This window comes from Cheilinus undulatus, linkage group 23, assembly GCF_018320785.1.
Source record: "Cheilinus undulatus linkage group 23, ASM1832078v1, whole genome shotgun sequence".
NCBI classification, from domain to species: Eukaryota; Metazoa; Chordata; class Actinopteri; order Labriformes; family Labridae; genus Cheilinus; species Cheilinus undulatus.
The window spans coordinates 16,701,006-16,722,886 of record NC_054887.1 but is presented as its reverse complement, the minus strand read 5'-3'; the positions used below and the strand labels follow the sequence as shown (position 1 = coordinate 16,722,886).

The window sequence follows — 21,881 nt, the reverse complement described above, 5'->3', positions numbered from 1 at the left end:
ATCTTGTCTGGTCTGGTCTGCTCTGGTATGGTATGGTCTTGTATGGGATGGTATTGTATGGCATGGTATGTTACAGCATGGCATGGCATGGTTCGATATGGTATGGTATGGTATAGCATGGCATGGTATGTTACAACATGGCATGGCATGTATGGTATGGTATGGCATGGCATGGTATGATATGGTATGGTATGGTATGGCATGGCATGGCATGGTATGGTATTGATTCGTATTGTAGGTGGCCTCACTGGTTACACATTGAAAACAGTAATTGCTTGGTTACAAAGTTTATCATTCCTCCCAAGCTTCTCATAACTCACAGTTAATGAGTGCTATTCTTAGTCAGTCATCAGTAATCTGTAAAGGACTCAAATTTAAACAAATGCCTAAATCTGCTCGGTGACCACAGGTGACATCTGCATGCTTCTTATCTTTTATGTCAACATTATAATAAAGACAAAGGGTGGGCTATAGTTAAAAGAGTGTTTAAAACCACTATTTTTGTGAATATAGTCCAAAATATCTTGAATCCTTAAACTCAGTGTCAAATACTGAACACAACGTCTACTCATGGGGCCATGAAAGAGCCATATTGAACACCCTAGACAGCCATCTATCACTCTTTCATTATGTCCTTTACCCCCAGGCCTCTGTCCCCTTATCCCTTATGGATGGCTTTGGCTTTACATGTATCCTCAGTGTAAATGAGATGTGTTCCCACTAATTATTGCAGAGTCCTTCTGCATCATATATCCTCATGGTTGTGTGGACACAGTGTAGATGTACTTCATTATATTTCAACCATAGTGTGTAAAACAGCACTTCAGCTAGTTACCTGATGGGTCTTCTGTTAACAAAAGGCATGCCTGTTGTGAAATGTACGCCTGTACATGCAGAAATGCTTAGTTTTCTGCAACATGGAAGCAGATAACATCAATTCCATCCCCCAGAACAATGCATATTCTTCTTTTGTTAAATAAAAAACTGCCTACTGGCTATAACCCATTCCCCTCCCTGCCTTGGAGCCAATCATCAGCACCTCCTGGCCTATCTCCACCAATCAGAATCAAACACTCAATCTAGACTGAATGGTTATAGACATTATTGACCCACTGATGGATAACTCATTAGCCTCATCATTGACAAACACACACCCTCTGACAGATGGATAGATACCAGCCTGACACAGAAACAAACACATCCACACCTAGAAACACATATGTATACACTGCCAGCTTGGCAAAGTCATAGACATACTCACTGAGACAAACAGACCTGTACTGATCTACAGAGGGGGTATTTTCATGTTAGCGCTGTGGCAGAAGTGTAATAGTCAGATCTGGAAGGGCTAAATTCACATTTAAGAGGAGAAGCTGTAAGTGTTGAAAGCAGATGTTTTCATCCAGTACTGCTTCAGCAGCTGGATGGTCATTGTTACTCAAGGACACTCTAACATGAATGTTGATGGATCTGCACCAGCTGTTGAACAGATCTGAAACAGTGTAAGCACTGAAATAACTATTTCTCCTGAGGGTAACTGGAACACATATTTGGTATAGAATGCAAAACAGGGTATAATCTAGCAATAAAAGTATGTACAACACTGTGGAAAAATGTTATTATAATAGTTGTCAAACTTTAATGTTGGATCATCAAACAGATTTTATTATTAGACAAAGATAACCAAAGTAAATACAAAATGCAAATTTCAAACGAATGATTTCATTTACTCAGGGAGAAAAACATCCAAAAGGCATTCCTATGTGAAATAGTAATTTCAGTCTGGAAGGGTTACAAAGCCTTTTCTAAGGCTTTGGGACTCCAGCGAACAAGGGTGAGAGCCATTATCCTCAAATGTGGAAAACTTGGAGCTGTGGTGAACCTTCCCAGGAGTGGCCAGCCTACCAAAACTCCTCTAATGTACATTGATGATTCATCCAGGGGATCAAAAAGAACCCAGAACAACTAATCTAAAGACCTGGAGGACTCACTTGACTCGGTTAAGGTCAGTGTTCATGACTCAACAATTAGAAAGAGACTGGGCAAAATTGCATCCATGGGAGTTCCCTGACCAAAAAGAACACAAAGGCCCATCTCACATTTGTCAAATTAAAATCGTTATGACTTTTAGGAAAATATTCTGCAGACTGACAAGACAAAAGCTGAACTTTATGGAAGGTTAGCATTCCATTACACCTGATGTAAAACTAGCACAGCATTTGATAACTAGAACATCATATCAACAGTCAAGCATGGTGGTGGTAGTGTACTGGTCTGGGGCTGCTTTGCTGCTTCAGGACCTGGATGACTTGCTGTTATTGATGAAACCATGAATCCTACACTTTAACAGAAAATCCTGAAGGACAATGTCTGGCCATCAGTTTGTGATCTCAAGATTAAATTCACTTGCAGTAAGACAATGATCTGAAACATGCCAGCAAGTCCACCTCTGAATGGCTTAAAAATCCAAAATGACAGTTTTGTAGTGGATGGCTTTTCCCTTGATAAATGAAATCATCATTTTAACTGCATTTTGTATAACTTGGGTTATCTTTGTATGATATATATATATTTTTTTTCTTGATCTTAAACATTTATGTATGACAAATATGCAAAAGGATAAGAAATCAGGATAAGAGGATAAGAGATCAGGATGGGAACACTTTTCCACAGCACTGTATGTATTTATGTATATCTGATGTTGCCTCAGTTACCCTCACAACAGAACAGGAAATGTTTATCTGAACAGAGAGATTGACTGTCAGATGATTCAGCTGATTGTGTGATATGGTTATAGGACTGATATCGATTTCAGGAGCATAAAGTCCCGTTCTTGCATCGGTGTCTGTTCTGTCCTTGAGTGTTAATGTCAGGAGGGATATGTTTCACTTCCAAACCCTTGAGCTGCTGGAGATAAAATACAGCATCTAAATTAGCCGAGGAACTACAGAAGCTATTTTTGTACAAACAGGAAGTGTAGCATTGATACAAATGGGAATCTATCTGAAAATGAAAACATAAAACAATCAAACAAGAGTCAAGAATATTTCTGCAACTGCTTTGGTTCAGAATCCTTAGTGAATCTGAATAACATTAAAGTTACACAAGTCCATCATTTATACATGTTTACAATAACTGTAGATTTGCCATAGACTAAGTAAAACTTAAGTTTAAAAAAAAGAGTTTCAATCACTGGAATGTGTCTTTGGCTGGGAATCATCCCCACAAGTAATCAGCGGAGACACAGTGTAGCTGCTCTTTTATGTGCTCCCTCCCCACGTAGACACAGAACTTGAGGCATACTTCTAAACACCATCTTGTTCAGGCTTTTAGATCAGCTCTTGCACATGCAGTATGGATAGAGGATATTTGTGTTTTAACTGTCCGTTTGATGCCCCCTAGTGGATTTTAGTAGAACTACCACTGCAGACTCGGACTCATGAGCTGCAACTCATCGTCAACAAACGGACATGGCAGAGGAGACATATCAGCTATCCTCTTGTGTTCAGTTGACAAAAACAGAGCCATAAAGTGTAAAATAACATAAAATGATAAAACTCTTTCACAGAAATATCAAGAAATGCAACAAAATGTGCATATAAAATGTCAGTAAATATGCATAAAACATATGCATGTGATTGTTGCACATACATTCAACCAAATGTTGCATAAAATAATCATTTTAGCGCTTCAAAACCAGAAAACTGAATCGATTTTTCCGTATTGATAGATAAGACTGATTTCCCCCAAGCCGGTGACGCAACTACTCATGTCTGGTTGTTTACAATCTCTCCGGCTGAATATGGCCGCTTGAAACTCACTCATGCCAGATAGAACTCGATAACTCTTCATTTTTTTTTATTAACTAGTCTTTATTATCGAAACACGCTTTAGTGAAGATACCAGTGTATTTTTCTTCTTTTACCTCGTCTCTGTTGTGGGTTTTTATCTCGTCTTTCAGGGACTCGATAGCCGTTGAAGCTATTAGCGAGCTAACTTCTTCATAGGGAACAATGACAGCCACTTCTGCAGGTAGCAGCAGCTGCCTCACGGCGAAAGGACTGGATATAAGTCTGGCTGCTTTACAACGACAAGACCCTTACATCAATAACATTGTGGACGTGGCCAGCCAAGTCGCTCTGTATACTTACAACAACAGGGCGAACGAGTGGGTGAGTATAAACGGAGACCGTGTGCTAACCTAGCTTAGCTTCGTCATCCTCTCCGGAGGCGCGCTTTGTCGCGGACTCAGATTTATAATAAAGAATGGTACTTCACTGTTATCTCCTTATAATATAGCAAAATGTCGAAAGAGTTGACATCCAAACCAACATGCTGTGTAACTATATAGTATTTAGTGTTGTGAAATATTGTCTGTAGATTCATGTTGAGAAACATTAGCTCCGATGCACCAGACACGTTAGAATTTTTACCCCAGTTTCCCCATTAGAGTATTGTACATTATTTTGCGTTTGTTTTGTAGTTATTCTATGTTTTGTCTTGACACAGTAACACGTTTTGCACAAGATACTTGTTCACCACACCCCAGAGTGTAACAAATTATGTGGTCAACCGTTTCTGATCTCTTCATTTCATGTGTTTGCATCTTTTTAGGAGAAGACAGAGGTGGAAGGAACCCTTTTTATCTACACCAGGTACTCAAATTCATCCTGAACTTTAACACATCATAGTTTTATAATGTACAGCTCTTAGTATTTAAATGTCACTTTAATATTAATGTTCATATAGAAAATTGTGACCTAAAATGTATTTGCTCTGCATTGCTGAGCTAAGGCACAACTGAAGTGCCTCTTGATGGATCTGTTCTGACTCTGTGTTGTGTATTTCAGGCTTGCATCTCCTCGACATGGCTTCACCATCATGAACAGACTCAGTATTGAGAACCTGACAGAGCCAATCACTAAAGACCTGGACTTTCAGCTGCAGCACCCATTCCTGCTCTACCGTAATGCCCGACGTAAGGAACAACCCACTGACACACACACGCACAAACACACTTCTTGTGTTTGCTGTTGATAGCTGATACCTCGATTGTTTGGTCATGTACCAAAGATCTGCTTTGAGCGCAGTCCTAGCACCACCAGTAAGTCAAGACATCCTTATTAGTACCTTTAAGCAGGGGTTCCCTAAGTTTTCAGCCTGCAACCCCCAAAACAACAGTGCCCACAGTTGTGTGCATTCAAGAGCTGTTGTGTGCAGACATTTTTAAGGATTTTTGAAACATTACCTTGATTTCAGCATAAATTGCCTCTGGCGACTATGGCATTATTTTATATTTCAATAGTTTTCTGCATATTATTGGGGGGACGAGGCATCTCGTGAACCCTTTCTCAGTGTCCCCCCCCCCGATCTAAAGGGTAAATTTGTTTTGCACACAGGAGTTTCAGCATTCAAAAGATGAAGAAAATAACAAATTAAAGCAACATTTATTTACAGTTCAAAACACAGTCAGACAAAATGCATTAAAAACTCACACTAAAATGTTAAAACAAAAGATTAACTTTTTGTCATTTCAGTGCAGCTTTTTCTAGTATCATCAAAGCACAAGGCAACTTGAAAAGTGTTTCATAAGCAGCCAGATCAAATGAGGAAAAAAAATGTAAAGGTGGAGACCTACATACACAGGAAAAGACATGAAAATACTAGACAGAGAGGTTCACCACTGAGAGAGAGAGGGATAAAATCACATCTATCCATCTATTTACAAATAGAAAGGAATATGTAGTACTAACGGCAGGGGACTAGAATTATGCTTTTTATTGCTGTTTGGTCACTTCCATAAATATCCTATATCATTATGACTTTAGTAGCTCCCCTGTGTCCTTAGCTTGTGCATAAGCTATTAAGCTACTGTATACATAAACTGAGTTGTGTATAATTGAGTCCAGAATCAAACTGAGACCATGTCTCAATGACTTTGAAGACCTGATAATAATACCACTTTAAAATGCCTGGTGTATCTGTAACCACAGGAAGGAAGTCAGATAAAAGATAGAAAATTTTGCTGTGCGCCGAAAGTGTGCAGCAAGCTGTTCATGTAAGCTAGAAGCCATATATGGAGCAGAGGTATGATGGTGACTCCAACTCTATCAGCCTGTCAACCTCTGAGACCTACATCTAGCTTACATAAACACACGTTGCGAGTGTCCCTGTGCGAGAAGAGCCTGACAGCACCACAAAGCAGAGATTAGATACACCACAACAGCCACTGATAATACAGGCACACACTCATTAATGCTGACACATGCAGACGTTCCTCCTTCTCTGTTTTGGTCTTTCAGCCTACATCAGGTTCAGTTTAGTAGAGTGTTTCAGTACCAGAGGATTTCTTACACTTGCTTTGATTTCTTTACTGTCATATTACATTAATTTTATTTTAACCATTATTACACTGGAAAACTCGAGGTCTGTCTGCACTCAAGAAACATTTAAGATTTGTCAACTTGGTAATCACTCTGCATTTAATGACTGTTTTCTCTGATTAAAACGAAACAAGTATGGGCACCATCAACATAGCAAACTTCATGGTCATAAGTGTCGTGATCAGATACAGATAATAAGGCAGCCAAAAAAGGAAAAATACAGAAGGTTGCACTCAAACTGATATTTATCACCAGAGCTGCTGTGATTTAAATGGCTTGTTGGATCCAAATAAAATGTTTTGCAAGCAGAAAACACAACTAAATTCAAGGTTCCTGGGTACAACATGACAAAATTTCTCAGCATCATTTACTGGATAAAGTTACACATGGGCTGGAAGAATCTCTTCCAGAAAACTGTATATAAACAGGAAAGCATCTCGGCTAAGAAAAACGTGTTTTTTCCCTGGCTAACTTCTGATCTCAATGACCATGTAAGCTCCAGGCTGTGTGTAATACTGCCAGTCTCAGTGTGTCCTGACCTCTGTGTGTAAGGGTCGTGGAATCTTATCATTAGACAAACATTTAGCTCTCAGCGCTGCCATGACTTCCTGGAATGGCAGTTGGCACAAAGTGGCACCCCAGGCTAAAAATAAGCATTTGGAGATATACGCCAGAACAGGGAAAGATTCAGGGAAGAGAAATGTGGCCTGAGAAAGTCGTTATTCCTCCAGGAGTTCAGAGAGGACAGATAGAAAGCTTTTTACATTCCTTTCTATAAGCACCTACAGCCCTAAGCAGCGATTTAGCTGCTCCATTATCTACACAGGGAGTCCTTTAACCATGTCATCCATGATATCTTGGTTTTTGGCTGTGGCTGGTGAATATGCTTGCTCCACAAGGTTACGAGTAATTTCTTCTTTTATTAAAGATATTCTAGCAGTAAAGTCATGGATATAATTTAAAAATGGTGACATCCCTTACCAATATGAGGGTAAGCCAGTTCCTCAGTGCTGACTTTAGCATCAAATAAATGTCTGCAATTTGGACTGATTTGTTTATAACTCAAACTATTAAGGGCCCCTAAAGTATGTTTGAATTCCTGGCTGTAACAGTGTAAAATACAGAAATTCTAAAGAGGGAGACAAGCTACACAAGAGTCTTTACATTTGACTTTCTGTTCCATTGCTACAGATGTAATGATTCATTCACAAAATTTACATAATTCTGTTGAGTTAGTATGGTTGCTAATAAAATTATGTGAAGTTTTTCCCTTATAGAGCATTGATAAGTTCTACTGCTTCATCTCCTGTATAGAAAAGGAGAAGCCAAAAGCAGATAGCACCCCCTGCTGGTGAAAAGGGGCATCGCAATATATTTATGTCAAGTTGATTTAAATTGCACATATTTGTATTGATTTAATGGTACTCCAAGATATACATGAAACTCTAGCATTGACCTATTCATGCCGAACCACAAATGGTTTGGACCACTCAGCATCATTCAGGTTAATGAGGCAGTAGCTATGGGTGGGGTTTAGTTGTACAGTGGCTGCCACTTGTGTAGCAATTGGCACATATGTGGCTATACTGTAGCAGCAGTTTGATCAGAACTGAACCACATTGCTTTATGAAAACAAGAGCAAAGAGCAACAGTGAAAGTTTCTCTTAACAGAGAAGATGTTTCTGCCTCCCAATAGTCTTCAGCATAAATGGCAGCCAGCTGTTCACACTCTAAGGCAGCGCTAGCCTGTATAGCTCAGGTTAGCACTGGAGCTACACAAGTCTACTAGCTCATTTTGTCTTGCCGTTTTGATTGGCACATCATGAATATGACGTTTGTCCAAACACCTTCTAAGAAGTTTTTGAAAGTCCTGCCATTCCCAAATGCTTTGTATGGGACGTCCCAGATGAATTTGAAATACCTCTTTGGAATGTATATATGAAACAGTCTATCATGTCATGTCAGGTTACAGTCAGGGTAGATTGCTAAAGCTAAATTTCTCTTTGGGATAAATAAAGTTATCTGAAACTGAATAGCTTACGGTGATAACCAAAAGTAGAGGACAAAGCGACTCCTGCTAGCATTTATACCGTTTTACCTTCCAAGTCAAAACTCAGTGTGGAGGCTAGGCACATGTGCAAAACACCAAGGTCAGGAGTATATCCATCTCTAACCGCTTTATCAAGGTGTGTTAGTCCAAGGCTACCATGTTAGATGCATTTTTAAAAGTCCTTTTTAGGACTTTTTAGACTAACATAAGTTTACTTAATGTAACTGCATGTGAACATACTAACTGTGATGACTGTTTAATCCAAATCACTTTACTGCTGTGTACTTTTATTTTTCTTTTGATTTAATGACATATGTGGCGCCACATTATGTAATAATGTAATAAATTTTCAATTCATTATGTAATAACGCCGCATTTTGTAAGCCACTAGCGGTAAGGGTTAGGGCAAGGTAGTAGGGTATACCCTGGAGCCCACCTTAAGTCCTAGGGTTAAGGTTAGGTGTTTAGTCTAGAGCCCTGAAGGGGGGTTAGGTTTAGGCATAAGTCACTAAGTGGTTAGAGTTAGGGCAAGGTAGTTGGGTAGGGCATACCTTGGAGCCCACACTAAGTCTTAATGTTAGGGTTATTACATAATGCAGCGGTATTACATAATGTGGCGCTACATCATATTTTAGAAAAATAATGAATTCTAAATGTTTCCTTTTTATTAGTTACTTTCTATCAAACAGAATATCACTACCATAACAAATAGTTATTTTATCTCAAAACTAAGCAGTTAATAAATGTTAAATGAAAGTACGTTTTTAGTTTTAACCCTATTCTTTCATATTTTCAGTTATTATGGTAAATACTGAGGGCGATCCAAGCTTAACTAGTGAGCTGCACTGTTGCCCTTTTACCACTCACAGTATTAGCCTGTCTTAGCTGTGTATTTCAGGTGTATTGACAGTCTTACCTCCAGGTCGTACGTATGTGTATCCCAGGTCTCTCTCAGACACCAGCGAGCCCTTAAATCTGACCTCTGGTTCCTCCTCCAGTCTCTCATGTTTAGGTTTCCTCTGAAACAGGCCTCTCAGCATGGCTCCCACCGTAATCTCACAGTCTAGTAGTAACTTTCTGGCTCTCCTTTGAAGTCAAAGCTGCCCGGATTTCACCTTAAACTGATGCCAAGTGAATGTCTTATCTGGTGAAAGTGAAATAAAGGTGATAGCCAAATTGACAGCTTTTGCTGTCACAGCAGTTGTACCAAAGTCCTTCTTAGAACTGGCCTTCAGAATCAGTTAAAGCGTACCTGCAGTCCGTCCTCAAGGGAAGACGTAATAGTGTAATAATAGTCCTAATGTCTCCTTAGATGAGATTTTCCATAGCTGTAAAACTCAGTTTATACTCCTCCTCTGATGCCATGAATTCCATTCCTACAAACAAAGGCAGTGATGCCTCTTCTTGGACAACAGTAATTCCAAGCATGCATGTGTGTCACTGCAAGAGCACCTAATCCATCTCAGACTAAACTTCTGCTTGGAAATACATCTGTGTTTGCAACTATACTAGTTTTTATGTAGTCCCAGTAGTGCAGTTTGGGTTGCAGCCAAATACACTTACTCTATCATCCAGTTGCATTCAAACATTCCGTAGAATATGATGCTTTTCTGTAAGAAAAAAAAAACAGTGTGCTTTTGTTGTAACATAAAAGCAAATCCCAATAGAGTAGAGAGAACAGACAATGACCAATTTAGGTGATTTTTCCCAGACTTAGGGAGGAAACAGAAAGAACTGAAGCTCTTCTTAAATAAAAGAATGCATCCAAATCTCGCTGGGTTCTGATCAGAGTTAGCGTAGATCTACAGCAGACACCCCACGTGCTCTAGTGTGTGCCGTTAGCCTGGTATGTCATAGGACAACACAGGCTTAGTCCGGAATCATTCGCCAACTTCCGTTGACCGACTACAGCCAAAGATTCAAGTACTTGTCATTTAGACATGTAGAAAAAACAGAATTGACAATCCTCTGCTAGCGATGCCTCTTGATCCCACAATTCAATGCCATATGGAGTTACATTTAGCAGGGGTTCGAAGTTCCTTTCGTCCTCTCTCTCTCTCTCTCTAAGGCTCCAGTGTCGCTGACTGGATCCCCTCTCCCTCTGACATTCACCCTGATAGCTTAACTCGTGGCCACTTTTATCACTGCTACTGGTAGTAGTCCTCCCTCCACCCACTCTCTGCCTCTCTTTCTCTCTGAGGGGCTCCTATCTCATTGAGGTTTGGACTCTTTGAGGGTAAGGGCAGCTTTAAACTTGTGAGAATCTATCTGAATGTCCTCTATTTAACATTTTCTATCTTGTCTCCTCCCTTTATCTTTCATCCTTTGTCTCATTTTTCATTCATCAACACATCTCAGCTGGTGTTTTCCTGACAGCCAAAGAGCTCTCCCACCACTTGATGGACTTGTTGATAATCTCTCTCACACACCTCACTTCCTCCCACTTTATACCCTGTCTCCGCTCATTTTTTTCTCCATTTTCCAGCTCTCTGACTCCGTCTCTGTCAAACAGTCTCATCCCCAACGTGCTCTAAGTGGCTGTGACTCCACCAGACAGGCTCCCACTGCAGTTACTTATTTGGTACTGGGGGCTGATTTTTCCCAGGCTTTGTGTGTGTCTGTTGCCCTCATCCATACTGACCTCAGTGACATATCCAACCTCATTTGAAGCCAAGAGTGCGTTTGTGTATTTTTGTGCATGTCTGTGTGGGAATGTGAGTATGTGCTTCACAGCTGATTTCACTTTAATCTCACTTCTTAAGTCTGTCTGGTCTTAAAACCCTGCGTCTGTCGCTGCATTCAGAAGTGTTTCTGTCTTTTCTTTGTCTCATCATTAACACTTCACCTCGTTTCCTTTTTGGAACAGCTTTATCTTTCCTTGAAATCCACTTTAGGCAGGAAGCCTGTTGAGGTGTGAGGTGATGTCAGGCTACCTTGATAAGGTCTTGATATCAAACTACAAAGATTTTTTGTCTCTGCTTGCCACATTGATTATCAACTGTAAAGTACCAAAAGCTGCCTTGCTAAGACTTAGGTGCAGATTTTTTGTGGTTGAAGATTAATCAAGGCATAGGCTAAGTGTCAAAGAAATTATCCATCCGCTGCTGTTCACTTAGTGCTCATAGGTGTTGTAATGGTATGCGTAATCTTGCAGATCTTGCATCATCTTTTAAAGATTGCCTTTTTTTGTTCAACGTCTTCCTATTTAAATTTAAACCTCTGCCAGATGATAGATCCAGTGGCGTTTATCTTCGTTCGTCTCTTAACACAGCTAACTTTCCTCAGCAGTCTTTCCACTTCCTCCACACTGCCATGCTTCTCTCCTCTGCTCATACAAAAACGCACATACATAGAGGAGAGATTTCTGGATGGGCGGGGGCTCTTTGCTGTAAGAGAACACTAAAAGTAACCCTAAAACTTCCACATAATTTGTACTCTGTTGTCGCAAGCCGCAATACATGGAGTATACTCGATATATTGCCCACCCCTAGCGTGCAATACAAGTAAAACAAACACTCAGCATTGAGACAGAATACATTATTTTCTGATTGTTTCACAGTGGCAACACTAAAGAACTGAGAAACAACACAAATTCAACTCATTACAAAGCTGCAGAGATTTGTTTGTATTGAAGTGGTGCTGCAAGTGCACTGCTCTGCAGCTATGCGTTATATTCATTATGTGGCAAATACATTATTTTAAGTCCCTTTATTATCTCAGCAAATTGCACATGCTAACGTGAATGTCTGTTACAGACAAACAATAATGTCTCCTGGTCCCTAAAAGTTTTTTTCTTTCACTTCTTGACCTGTGGGCTTATTTCAGATATTACGCAGTGCAGGCTTGAACAAGTCAGGCCGTTTGTTGTTTTAAAATAAGAATAACAAAACAATTTTTCAGTTTTTTACACATTGTGCTGTGATCATGGAAATCATATGAATATGGGACGGTGCACTGGTCTGCTCTGAGTCAGATGTCATTTTAGTATTTATAATGAGGTTTAAAGTAATATGTATGCTGCAAAAGTTGGTGATGCTTTTCTTGTTTTTATGTTCATTTAAGATACCAGGAGGGTGCAGTGACAACATTGTCGCTGATTAGGTTGATCAAGGAATCAACCTAATTTTTTTTCAGGCAACCAAATTGTTTTGGGCAACTACAGGCTGAGTTCATTTTTAGCACTTGAGAAGAAAGTATTATATATATATATTTATAGTCCAGACAAGACTTGGTGCTCTTTTGAATAAAGGTCTGTGTCTTTATCAGAGTTGGCTAAAATAAATGTGGAAATATTGGCACATTAGATACTGGCAAAGCCTAATATTGCATATTGTTTTCTAGTATGGTTTACTAAGCAGAGAACTGCAAAGATTTGGTTTATCCTGTTTTTTTTTTTATTTACTCTTCTGCTCAAATGGGCAGCATTAAATGAGACCAGCCTTCACATGAACACATCACCAACATCAAAAACATAAAGTACAATTGGCATAGTGATCAAGTGTTGACTACATGAGCTTGTGTATACATTGTTAAAAAAAATTGACCGCTTATTTTATCTTTTTTAATATGATAAAAGATTCATTAAGCACCATGCTTATTGATGTCTTGGCACTCAGTTCTGTCCCTGGACAAAGTATGAGTCCCTTCTGACTCCCTAATAACTGTACATCCAAGCTACCTGTTTCGTTGAGCTGTATGTAGCTGCTGCAAATAACAATAGAAAGATGACTCACTGTGTACTGAAATGCAATCGCTTTTCTGTGTAACCCATGACAAATGGGTGTAGATGTGGTCTTTTTCCTCCCTTGTTGACCATGTTTATCTAACTTAGAGACTCCTGGGGCCCATAAGGGTACTGCTGGGAAATTTTTCAGTTTTGACCTAGCTGGGCAAATAATACACAGTTTACATGTCCAGTAGGACTGCAGTGATGTCACAGCAGCAGTAGTACGACAGCATGTCTGTGCATTCACTTGACTGAAAGAGTACTCTTTTAGTTGTCTGTTGACTGAACTGGCTGGTGCATCTTAAAAATTCAACCGCCTGTCTTTTGGCAGCTAATTTAATTTTTATTATTGACTCAGGAAATGCTCCAGACCAAGAGTTTTTTTTTTTTTTTTTACATTTTTGTTAATGTTTTACAGTCACTCCCCTCCCTCCTCTCTGAATCTTTTGCCCCTCTCTTCCTCTCTCTCCTTCAGTAGTCATCCATGGGATTTGGTTCTATGATAAGGAGGACTGTCAGCGCATTGCCCAGAGGATGAAGATGTAAGTGCTTTTATGTCCACAATCCAAATGTATACATCCTTTAAAATAACACATTTGGACTTGGTTTGCTGCACAGGGACTATTGGGTTCGAATGTTCTATTTATATTTCAGTCCCCATACACCAGAGATGTAAACATGTCCTTGTTAATACAACAGTGTCTGGGTCTTAGACTAAACAAATAGTCAACAATTCACAAGTATTGTATTCTTTAATTTGCCTCCAGGTAAAGAAAATACAAAGAAATGTACTCAGACTAAATTCCAAAGTATATTAGATATAAATGTTTTACTCTTTTCATGAAGAAAGTACAGTGTACTGCTGCTTGTGATTCATGTTTTCTCACATAGACTTGCTTGTTTGTGTGTGTAGTCTGACCCAGCAGGAGCAGGCCCTAGCTCAGTCTCAGGGTGGGTGGTTGTCCCCTGGTGGAGGAGGAGGAGGAGTGGTTGGAGGAGATGGAGGAGGAGGAGGGAGTGAAGCAAAGGCAGTGGACATCATCCAGATGTTGACCAAAGCTCGCACAGAGTATGACAAGGTAGGGAAACACTCTGAAAAACTCCTGCAAACATTTAATGGCAAGTCTTTTCATTTTCTCACACTGGTCTATAGGAGGCCCACAATTCTTTTCAGTTGTGTGAGCTGCATATTGGCTACGCCTGTGCTGTCACTGCCTCGTCTGTCTTCTTAATGTTTTGGGGCCCTACAAGTGACCTGATTTATTGTTAAACTGAGCCGGATAAATTCAGATTCAAATGCCAAACTGGCTATTTACTTTGAGAAGCACAAGCCTGATGTGCAACCCTGCTGTGTTCATCTTCCATGGGAAATATTCCATCAATGTGTAGACAGAAAGCTGTAGCAACAGTTGTAGTTTAGAGAACAAACATATTCTACCAATGTTAACAAACATATCTGCTAAAAATAAGGTAAGTATGGCTCTGTGTATAGGATTTTCTTTTCTTTTTTGCTGAGGGGAATGCATGGCTCGTGTTCAAAATAGGCAAGTCTTCTATTTTGAAGATGCTCTGATAGATGCTCACACAGACAGTCTAAGCCTTGACTTGTTAACATGCATGCTGAAATGAGAAAAAAGCCACAACACAGCTGAGACATGGCAGCCACACACCCAGTCTGAAATGGCCGTTATTGTTTTTGACTTGCCTCGTAGCTCTCATCCTTTTTAGCCTCACATAATTTATTTATTTTCTTAACCTTCTTGTTAATGTTTTTTTTTTCAGGGGCAGTCTAAATCAGAGCCAAAAGAGATTGGTGGCAGCAGCGTTCTTTCTGGAAACCCAAACCTGATCAAACCAATCCCTGTAAAACCAAACGCTCAGGTAAAACTCACAAATCCACCTCTTCTTATATTTCATGTTTACGTTTCAACAGTTTCACTTATTTAAACGCCTGTTTGGGCACAAAAATTATTTTATGTAGTTAGCGCTGTTCATTGACCGTATACAAAGATGGACAATGTGTCTGTACTTCCTTCCATTGTATAAAAGTGAAGCCAAAACCCCCCTATGATATGTGCTGGCATACTTTGCTGAGGACAAAATTTGTTAGCATTGAGAAGCTGTCTCTGTTGGACCTGTGGGGCTGACATAATTGGTTATATTTCACAGTCTTTGAATTTTGTTGTCATTTAAGGAGGTCTTTTGTGTTAAAATACTGCAGAGCTAACTGAAGTCTATATATCTAGTCTTATGCTTAACTGTCCTCCTCTTTGTCTCATCTTTCTTACCAGGACACTGAAGGTGTTGAACCCAAGCCTCTCTCTCTGGCCACCCTTTTTGGCTCCCAACAGCAGCCTCACCAGCCTTCCAAACCCCAACCAGTCTCTCCTTTAGCCGCCCCTCCCATTGGGACAGGGTCACCATCTACAGGAAAACTCACTCGCCCCCCTGTAGCCCGCACGCTTACGTATGAAGAGACCCTGAACTCTGGCAGAGGTGTCGCCTCCAAAGAAGGGAACGTGGTCTCACCTGGCGCTGTGATTGGAGGAAAAGCAGTTGTAGAAGATGGTGGAAATGTCATTCAGCAGCAGGAGCAGCCTCAGCACTGCCCGGCCATCCAGAAGCTCATGCAGGGACAGAGAGGAGTGCTTCAGACCGTGTCAGAATCCCCTGAAAACCGTTTGTGTGACAACGGCGTGCCTCTGGAGCATCACCACCACCATCATCATCTGATCCACCATCATCAGCAGCATCACCTTCATCATCCTCAGCATCAAATACAACCTGACCCAATCAAGAGACTTTTCCAAACTCAGCCACCTCTCCCTCCTTCCTCCACCTCCTTCACCTCAGCTGTCCAACCACCGTGTTGCTCCCACCCTCCTCCTCCGGCTCCTCTACAGCAGAATCCTCATCTCTCCCAGCCTGTAATGGTGGACTCAGTGTCATGGTCTCATCTCCAAGGGCAACAGAGTCAGCCACATTTTGTCAGCTTGCCTAAACCTCAAACGGAGGCGCAGCACAGCAGCCAATCAGCTTCAGCTGTACAGGGAACAGGTGGGACGTCTTTTATGCTCTCAGTGTGCAAGGAATATGCAATGTGAACATGTAGAACAGTAGAAGAGGAGCCTCAGAGGAGCCTTTTGGGCAAATGTTAAAGAGAGAAATATATAAGCATTTACATATTAAAGTAGTTTAATGAGAGGTAGTTGCTAAAATTATAGTTTATTGATAATAAAGAAGTCAGAAGTTAAGAAGTCATGTTTTTCCTGCTTCACCAGGCCTGATTCCACCTCAGGTGACCAATGACCAAGTCCTCCAACCCCCTCAAGGTATGTTATTAGCTCTCTATAAATAAGTGACAGTTACACTCTTCTTGGACTCTTTAATCTCTGGTTACATTTTCTTCATCAACATGTAGGATCTGTACAAAAGGGTTGTTTCCTCAGCTTGTCAAGTCTTCTGGTTTCCGTTTGTAGTACATTTTTATTCTGGGATGTCAAGTTTTTTTTTTTTTTGCAGAAAGCTTCACGCCACAGTGGTGAACTCTAAATGTGGGGCAAGAAATGATCTCCACATAGAGAAGCACTATCAAAATGCTATCATTTGCAGCCACACTGACCTAATTGTGAAAAAAGGGCCATGTTAAGTTTGTTTTGTGTCCTGAGAGTAGGGGCACATTCAAGCAAAAGAAGAGTTTTGAAATGATAACCAGGTCCCGTATTTGTCTTCTCTTAGCTCTGTCTTCCCAAATCCCTGGTGTGGTGTCACCTCACGAGCTACTACAAAAGCTCCAGCTGGTCCAGCAAGAGCAAAACCTTGCCTCCCATGACCCCCCTCGCCTTGGACCGGGGCTGGCTCCTCGATTCCTGGGGCCAAGCCAAGTTCAGGGTGCTGGCTCTGTTGTAGCCCCAGTTTTAAACCCAAGCACGGTCACTGCGGGTCAAAAGGCCGCACTGCAGTTTCAGGCAAGCATGGTAGACTCTGTTAGACATTCTCACTTTGTTAGGTTTAGGTATAGTTGAAGAATTAATAATTACCACCTCTGTATTTTCAGGTCATTTCCCCACAGCGGATACCAGCCACTGTAGCACCTGACATGCTCCTCTCTCCCAGTGTGTTCACCCAGCCAAAATCTCTAGGTGGGCTGTCAGGAGTTGCCCCTGCAACCCTGTCAAGAACCCCCCTTCAAGATGAGACCAGAGCCCTGACAAAAAGCCAGCTTCAATCCACACTGCTGCATCTAATCCAGGTAAAATAATCCTACTGAATTAATCTGGCAACAGCAGACTATTTGTGGAAAATCTGAGGCTGATAATGCTTCCTTGTCCATTTCAGACTGACAGCTCATTCCTGGACACCATCTATGAAGCCTACGTCAGCCGCTGTGCAAAGGACTCCAGCACCAAGTACTGATGATCCTTCACACCCTCTGTTTACACACATGAGCAGAGCAGGCATGTTCTTACACTTTGGGGTGAACCACTTTCTCCCTGGACTATCACGCCCACTCAGTGTATCTTTTCCACCCTGTTGTCTCTCTTCAGTTCATATCCAATTTCTCTGGAGGAAACAAAGACAATTTTCTAAATGTACAAATGTATTTGTTTCTGTTTAAAAAATGTTTAATTTCTAGACATCTCTGAAAAAAACAAAAAAAGCTCTCTGCTTCTCTGCTAATGTGGTACAAACTTGCCCTCACCTGTAGTTAAAAGGAAAATGAAGCCTGTAGCTGATGAAAAAAACATGATCTTTTTCATGTTTTTGATTCCGGTATTAACCTGCACCGTTTTTCCCATCAAGTGTAGCAGAATTTTTATTTAAATATTTGTTTTACTTTTTAATCTGACTTGGCCATCAAAGACTGGCAACACACTAATCTTCAATGATTTAAAAGAAGTTGAAAACCACAGATTCAAGGACAATTTCAACTAATTTTTAACATTACAGTCCTCTGAATGCAAACAGAAGGCAATTCAGCCAGACCGTTAGATAACTCACCTGCTTTTTGTTATGATGATTTCACAGTGGAGATTCCATTCCCACCAGATCTCACAGAAATTTGCACAATCAAACGTGACTTCAGAAGAATAACAAAGGAGGGGGAGCAACATCCTCAGTTGGCTGTCCTAGTGTGTGTTAAAGTTGCAGTGAAAAAACAAAATGCAAGGAAAAGAATAGAGGGGAAATCCTGGCTGAGAGGAAGGCAGAGTTGTGTTTATGTTTGATATTTACAGTTCCAATAGGGGAAGCTCTGATGTGACAGGGAGCAGTAAAATAAATAATTGAGTAATTTGAGTAATAGAAACAATAGTTGAGTAATTTAATGGTATCAGAAACTTAGGGTACGATAATAGCTTGGTGACAAGTCCACGGTATGGTATTAAAAAAACAAATGAAGACTTGGAAAAAAGTAATGTCGGCATTTATTCTACAACAGTTGCACTTTGAATATTACTGTATGGCAAAAAGTGGTGTTGGTGTGCATTAGGCTTAAAATATCTCCTTATACTTTGTTTCCAGCTCGTCATTGTCCACCGCTGAAAATTACTGTAGATCTTTGGTCATACATTTACAGATACATCTTGTGATCTGTTGAGCCCTCGCACTGTTGTGGTGAAGTGGGATTGTGAACGCTTCCTTTAGAGTCTTTTTTACCTGGCTGGATTCTGCTCCTTGCATCTTTGCTGATCTTTTCGGGATGATGATTTACCAAGTAGCTCCTTGTGTCTCTCATATTCAAGTTTGTATGTCAAGTGTGACTCTGCAGTCTGTTTGTGCGTCACCTTTTCTCCTTTCTCATTTCTTGACACCAGGAAAATCGAAAATTTTCCGCACATCAGATTTGAAAATCACTGGAGCCCCTGCAGGATCATAAACTTTGGTCACACTGGTCTCCCTGTAGACTGACTCTTGCCGCTCATAGTATCCACCATTTTCGTGCTGTCAATGGGATTCCCTTCGCTCTCCTTCACTTAAAAAACTACACGTTGTGCCCTAAAGACCTACCGTTTGAAACTGTCACATCCACAACGACACTGAGGTGCTTCTGCCACTGTGATACCAGAGCATTAATGATACTGTTTCAGACCAAAGTCCACAAAGGCTTGTTTTTGGATGGTTCACCGGATTATTCTTACCAGATTTTCCTATGGTGTGAAAATGATTTTATTGTTCTCATTCTGCTTGAAAGATGATTTGAGCTGCTTTAACTTGACAGCAGGAGCATGATTGTGATGTGGAATGAAACAACAATAAATAAATCCATAAGCTGACCAGACTGAAGGAGGAAGCACAACAAACGCAGCCATGGTGAGGATGGCAAAATTGAAGCATAAAGTTAGATGGAGGACCGAAATGTTAAACTGTGGCACGAACATGTACCACAATCAAAATGACCAAGAGGAGCTGGACTGAAATCGCATTTGCAATGGATGCAGCAGGTAGCTAACAGCTAGCCCCGTTTAGATTGATTCCAAGTCACGTTTGATTGTGTAAGGTTTTGAATCGTGAGAAGAGACTTCAGTTGTTAGGGTGTGGTATTCTGTTTGCTCACACTACATGCTCTAAAAACAAAACAATGCAATCTGTCATTATTCCTCATCATGTATGAGGGTCTCTCATGTTTTCAAAATAGGTGAAGATTTGACAAAATATTTTAGTGTGCCAAGCTTTGCACAAGTCAGCCTCCTGGGTTTGTCTTCCTAGACTCATAGCAACCCCTGAAGGATATGTTAAAACAGACTTCAGACCTACTTCACTCACTAAATAAAGTGTTAGACATGTTTTGTTTGGGAAACCACTGATCTTAACATGTTACCAGAATTTGATTTCAGCACATGAATTGTTTAAATTAAGTTCTTATTGGTTTGTTTTCTTAAGACATTTTATGCAAGTATCCAAGTTGTTTTTAATTATATCAAACGGATACTCAGTCTTTTTGTTTCTCAGCACTTTGTAACCTCTAAGAGGGTTTTCTAAGTGTAATTTGATTATAATCATCAAGAATTTAAATTGGTATGGTATCCATTAAACTTGTGGAAACAAGGAATAGGTAATCAGCGCAATGTCACAAACAGCACGTTCTGAGGTGCGTTTTTACATTAACTGCGTGATTTCACGGCTGTAAATGTTCTATAACGCAGGCAGAATTTATGTTTCCATTTCTGTTCTTTAAGAAGACATAATGAACAACCATGAAGCACCTTCAAGCTATTCCTTTCTGCCAAAGCCATTATTGTAAAGCAGTTTATAACAATATATTATAATGTATCACTATCAAAAGTACGAGTAAAAAAGCAGAAATCCTAGGCAGTTACGGTGGCAAATCCAGTTAAAGCAGTGACTCGGTTAAATGGCGTCATCATTAAGCAAAGAAACATGCTTTTTTCTCTTGACAGGCCTGTTAAAGCCAGTACAATACGATACTATACAATAATATAATAAAATATAGGAGTAGTACAGTTGTTGCACTATATGCGCATCAAGCTCCAGAGTCGGTATCACTCATTTCAAATGGAGTCAGTTGAGAAAAGAAAGCTAAAATGTGCAAGTGTCATTGTTTGTTGCTTTGTTTAGCTTCTTTGCCTGACTCATCTATATCTGGACTTCAATTTGCAAAGAAAAAGCAGCAACAAAAACAGAGAATACATAAAGTATAACAGAGTATTTTTTTGCTATTTTTGTACTGAAGAAGCAAAATGCATTGTACACATACAAATAACCAGCATGTAAACGTTCCAATTAGCTTAAACTATCAACACAAATGAAGTCTTACACAACATATCTGCAGTTATTTTTAACGCCATTAGCTTCTTCTGGTTCAACATGTCAAACTTTTTTTTTTTTAATTGCCATAATAAATAGTATAACGACACAGGAATGTTAATGGAAAGATTTTTCAGTTTCTTTGTTTGTCACAGATGTTTTCCTCTTACATCAGCTGGATTACATTTCAATTGGATATTAAATGTTCTCAAACCAACTTTGTTGTTTCCTTACTGTCTCTCTTTAATGATATGCTTAGACTGACTGGCATTAGCATTATTATTCATCATTCATGTTGCACAAATCACCGTAAAGGTACACTCATTATTGCTTTAATGCCACATTGTTGCCACAATCAATAGCGCAACATAATGTCTACAGTGATTAATCAGCTGCTTTTAAACACCCAGCACTATTTAGTAACCGTGTCTTATTATCCCTAATAGACTTACACAATGTTATTTTTTCCGATACTAAATCACTCCCAGTGTTTATCATGCTCAACTGAGCGCACTGAACGAGTCAATACAGCAGAGTTGCTGACACGAGGGAGGTGGTTTGACAAAACAGGGGTGTTGTTTGAAGAATGGGAAGAGGGACTGAGTAGATTCAGCTAGAAACACTGTACCAGTGAATAAAACACATGTATTTTAATTTTGTAGCTGTAGAGGAGCTTTTGACTGCCTAAAAAGATCCTTATTAGCATCTTGTGGTGGGTTTGTTTTTGTACATTTTTAACCTTTAATTTAAAGTCTAGATTAAAGTCCTTTAATGGTTCAAACTGAAATTAAAATATAAGTATCGGAAAGAGAATACATCTTCAGAACAGTGAGAAAATATGCAGTGCATTCAGAAAGTATTCTGACTCCTTTAACTTTTTCTCAGTTTTGTTGTTGCAGCCTGATGCTTCAATCGTTTACAATCATTGTTTCTCTCATTAATCTATACTCAGAGA

At 40.0% G+C, this 21,881-nt stretch overlaps 1 protein-coding gene across 1 annotated transcript; it reads left to right on the top strand.

Moving 5' to 3' along the window:
* The first annotated feature begins 3,791 nt into the window (after positions 1-3,791).
* On the top strand, positions 3,792-21,134 carry dcp1b (decapping mRNA 1B). The gene is made up of 11 exons (XM_041780814.1): positions 3,792-4,172; positions 4,615-4,655; positions 4,851-4,978; positions 13,635-13,701; positions 14,073-14,238; positions 14,942-15,040; positions 15,451-16,216; positions 16,441-16,491; positions 16,898-17,127; positions 17,217-17,411; positions 17,498-21,134. The coding sequence occupies exons 1-11, from the start codon at positions 4,014-4,016 to the stop codon at positions 17,573-17,575; spliced, it is 1,980 nt and encodes a 659-aa protein (XP_041636748.1). The 5' UTR covers positions 3,792-4,013; the 3' UTR covers positions 17,576-21,134.
* Positions 21,135-21,881: the final 747 nt, after the last annotated feature.

What these genes read in the sequence shown, in the direction of transcription:
- dcp1b (XM_041780814.1), top strand. Translation starts at nt 4,014, where the DNA reads ATGACAGCCACTTCTGCAGGTAGCAGCAGCTGCCTCACGGCGAAAGGA. An exon ending in ACCCTTTTTATCTACACCAG is followed by an intron (nt 4,656 to 4,850) that starts GTACTCAAATTC and finishes TGTGTATTTCAG; the next exon opens with GCTTGCATCTCCTCGACATG. An exon ending in TTCAGCTGTACAGGGAACAG is followed by an intron (nt 16,217 to 16,440) that starts GTGGGACGTCTT and finishes CTGCTTCACCAG; the next exon opens with GCCTGATTCCACCTCAGGTG.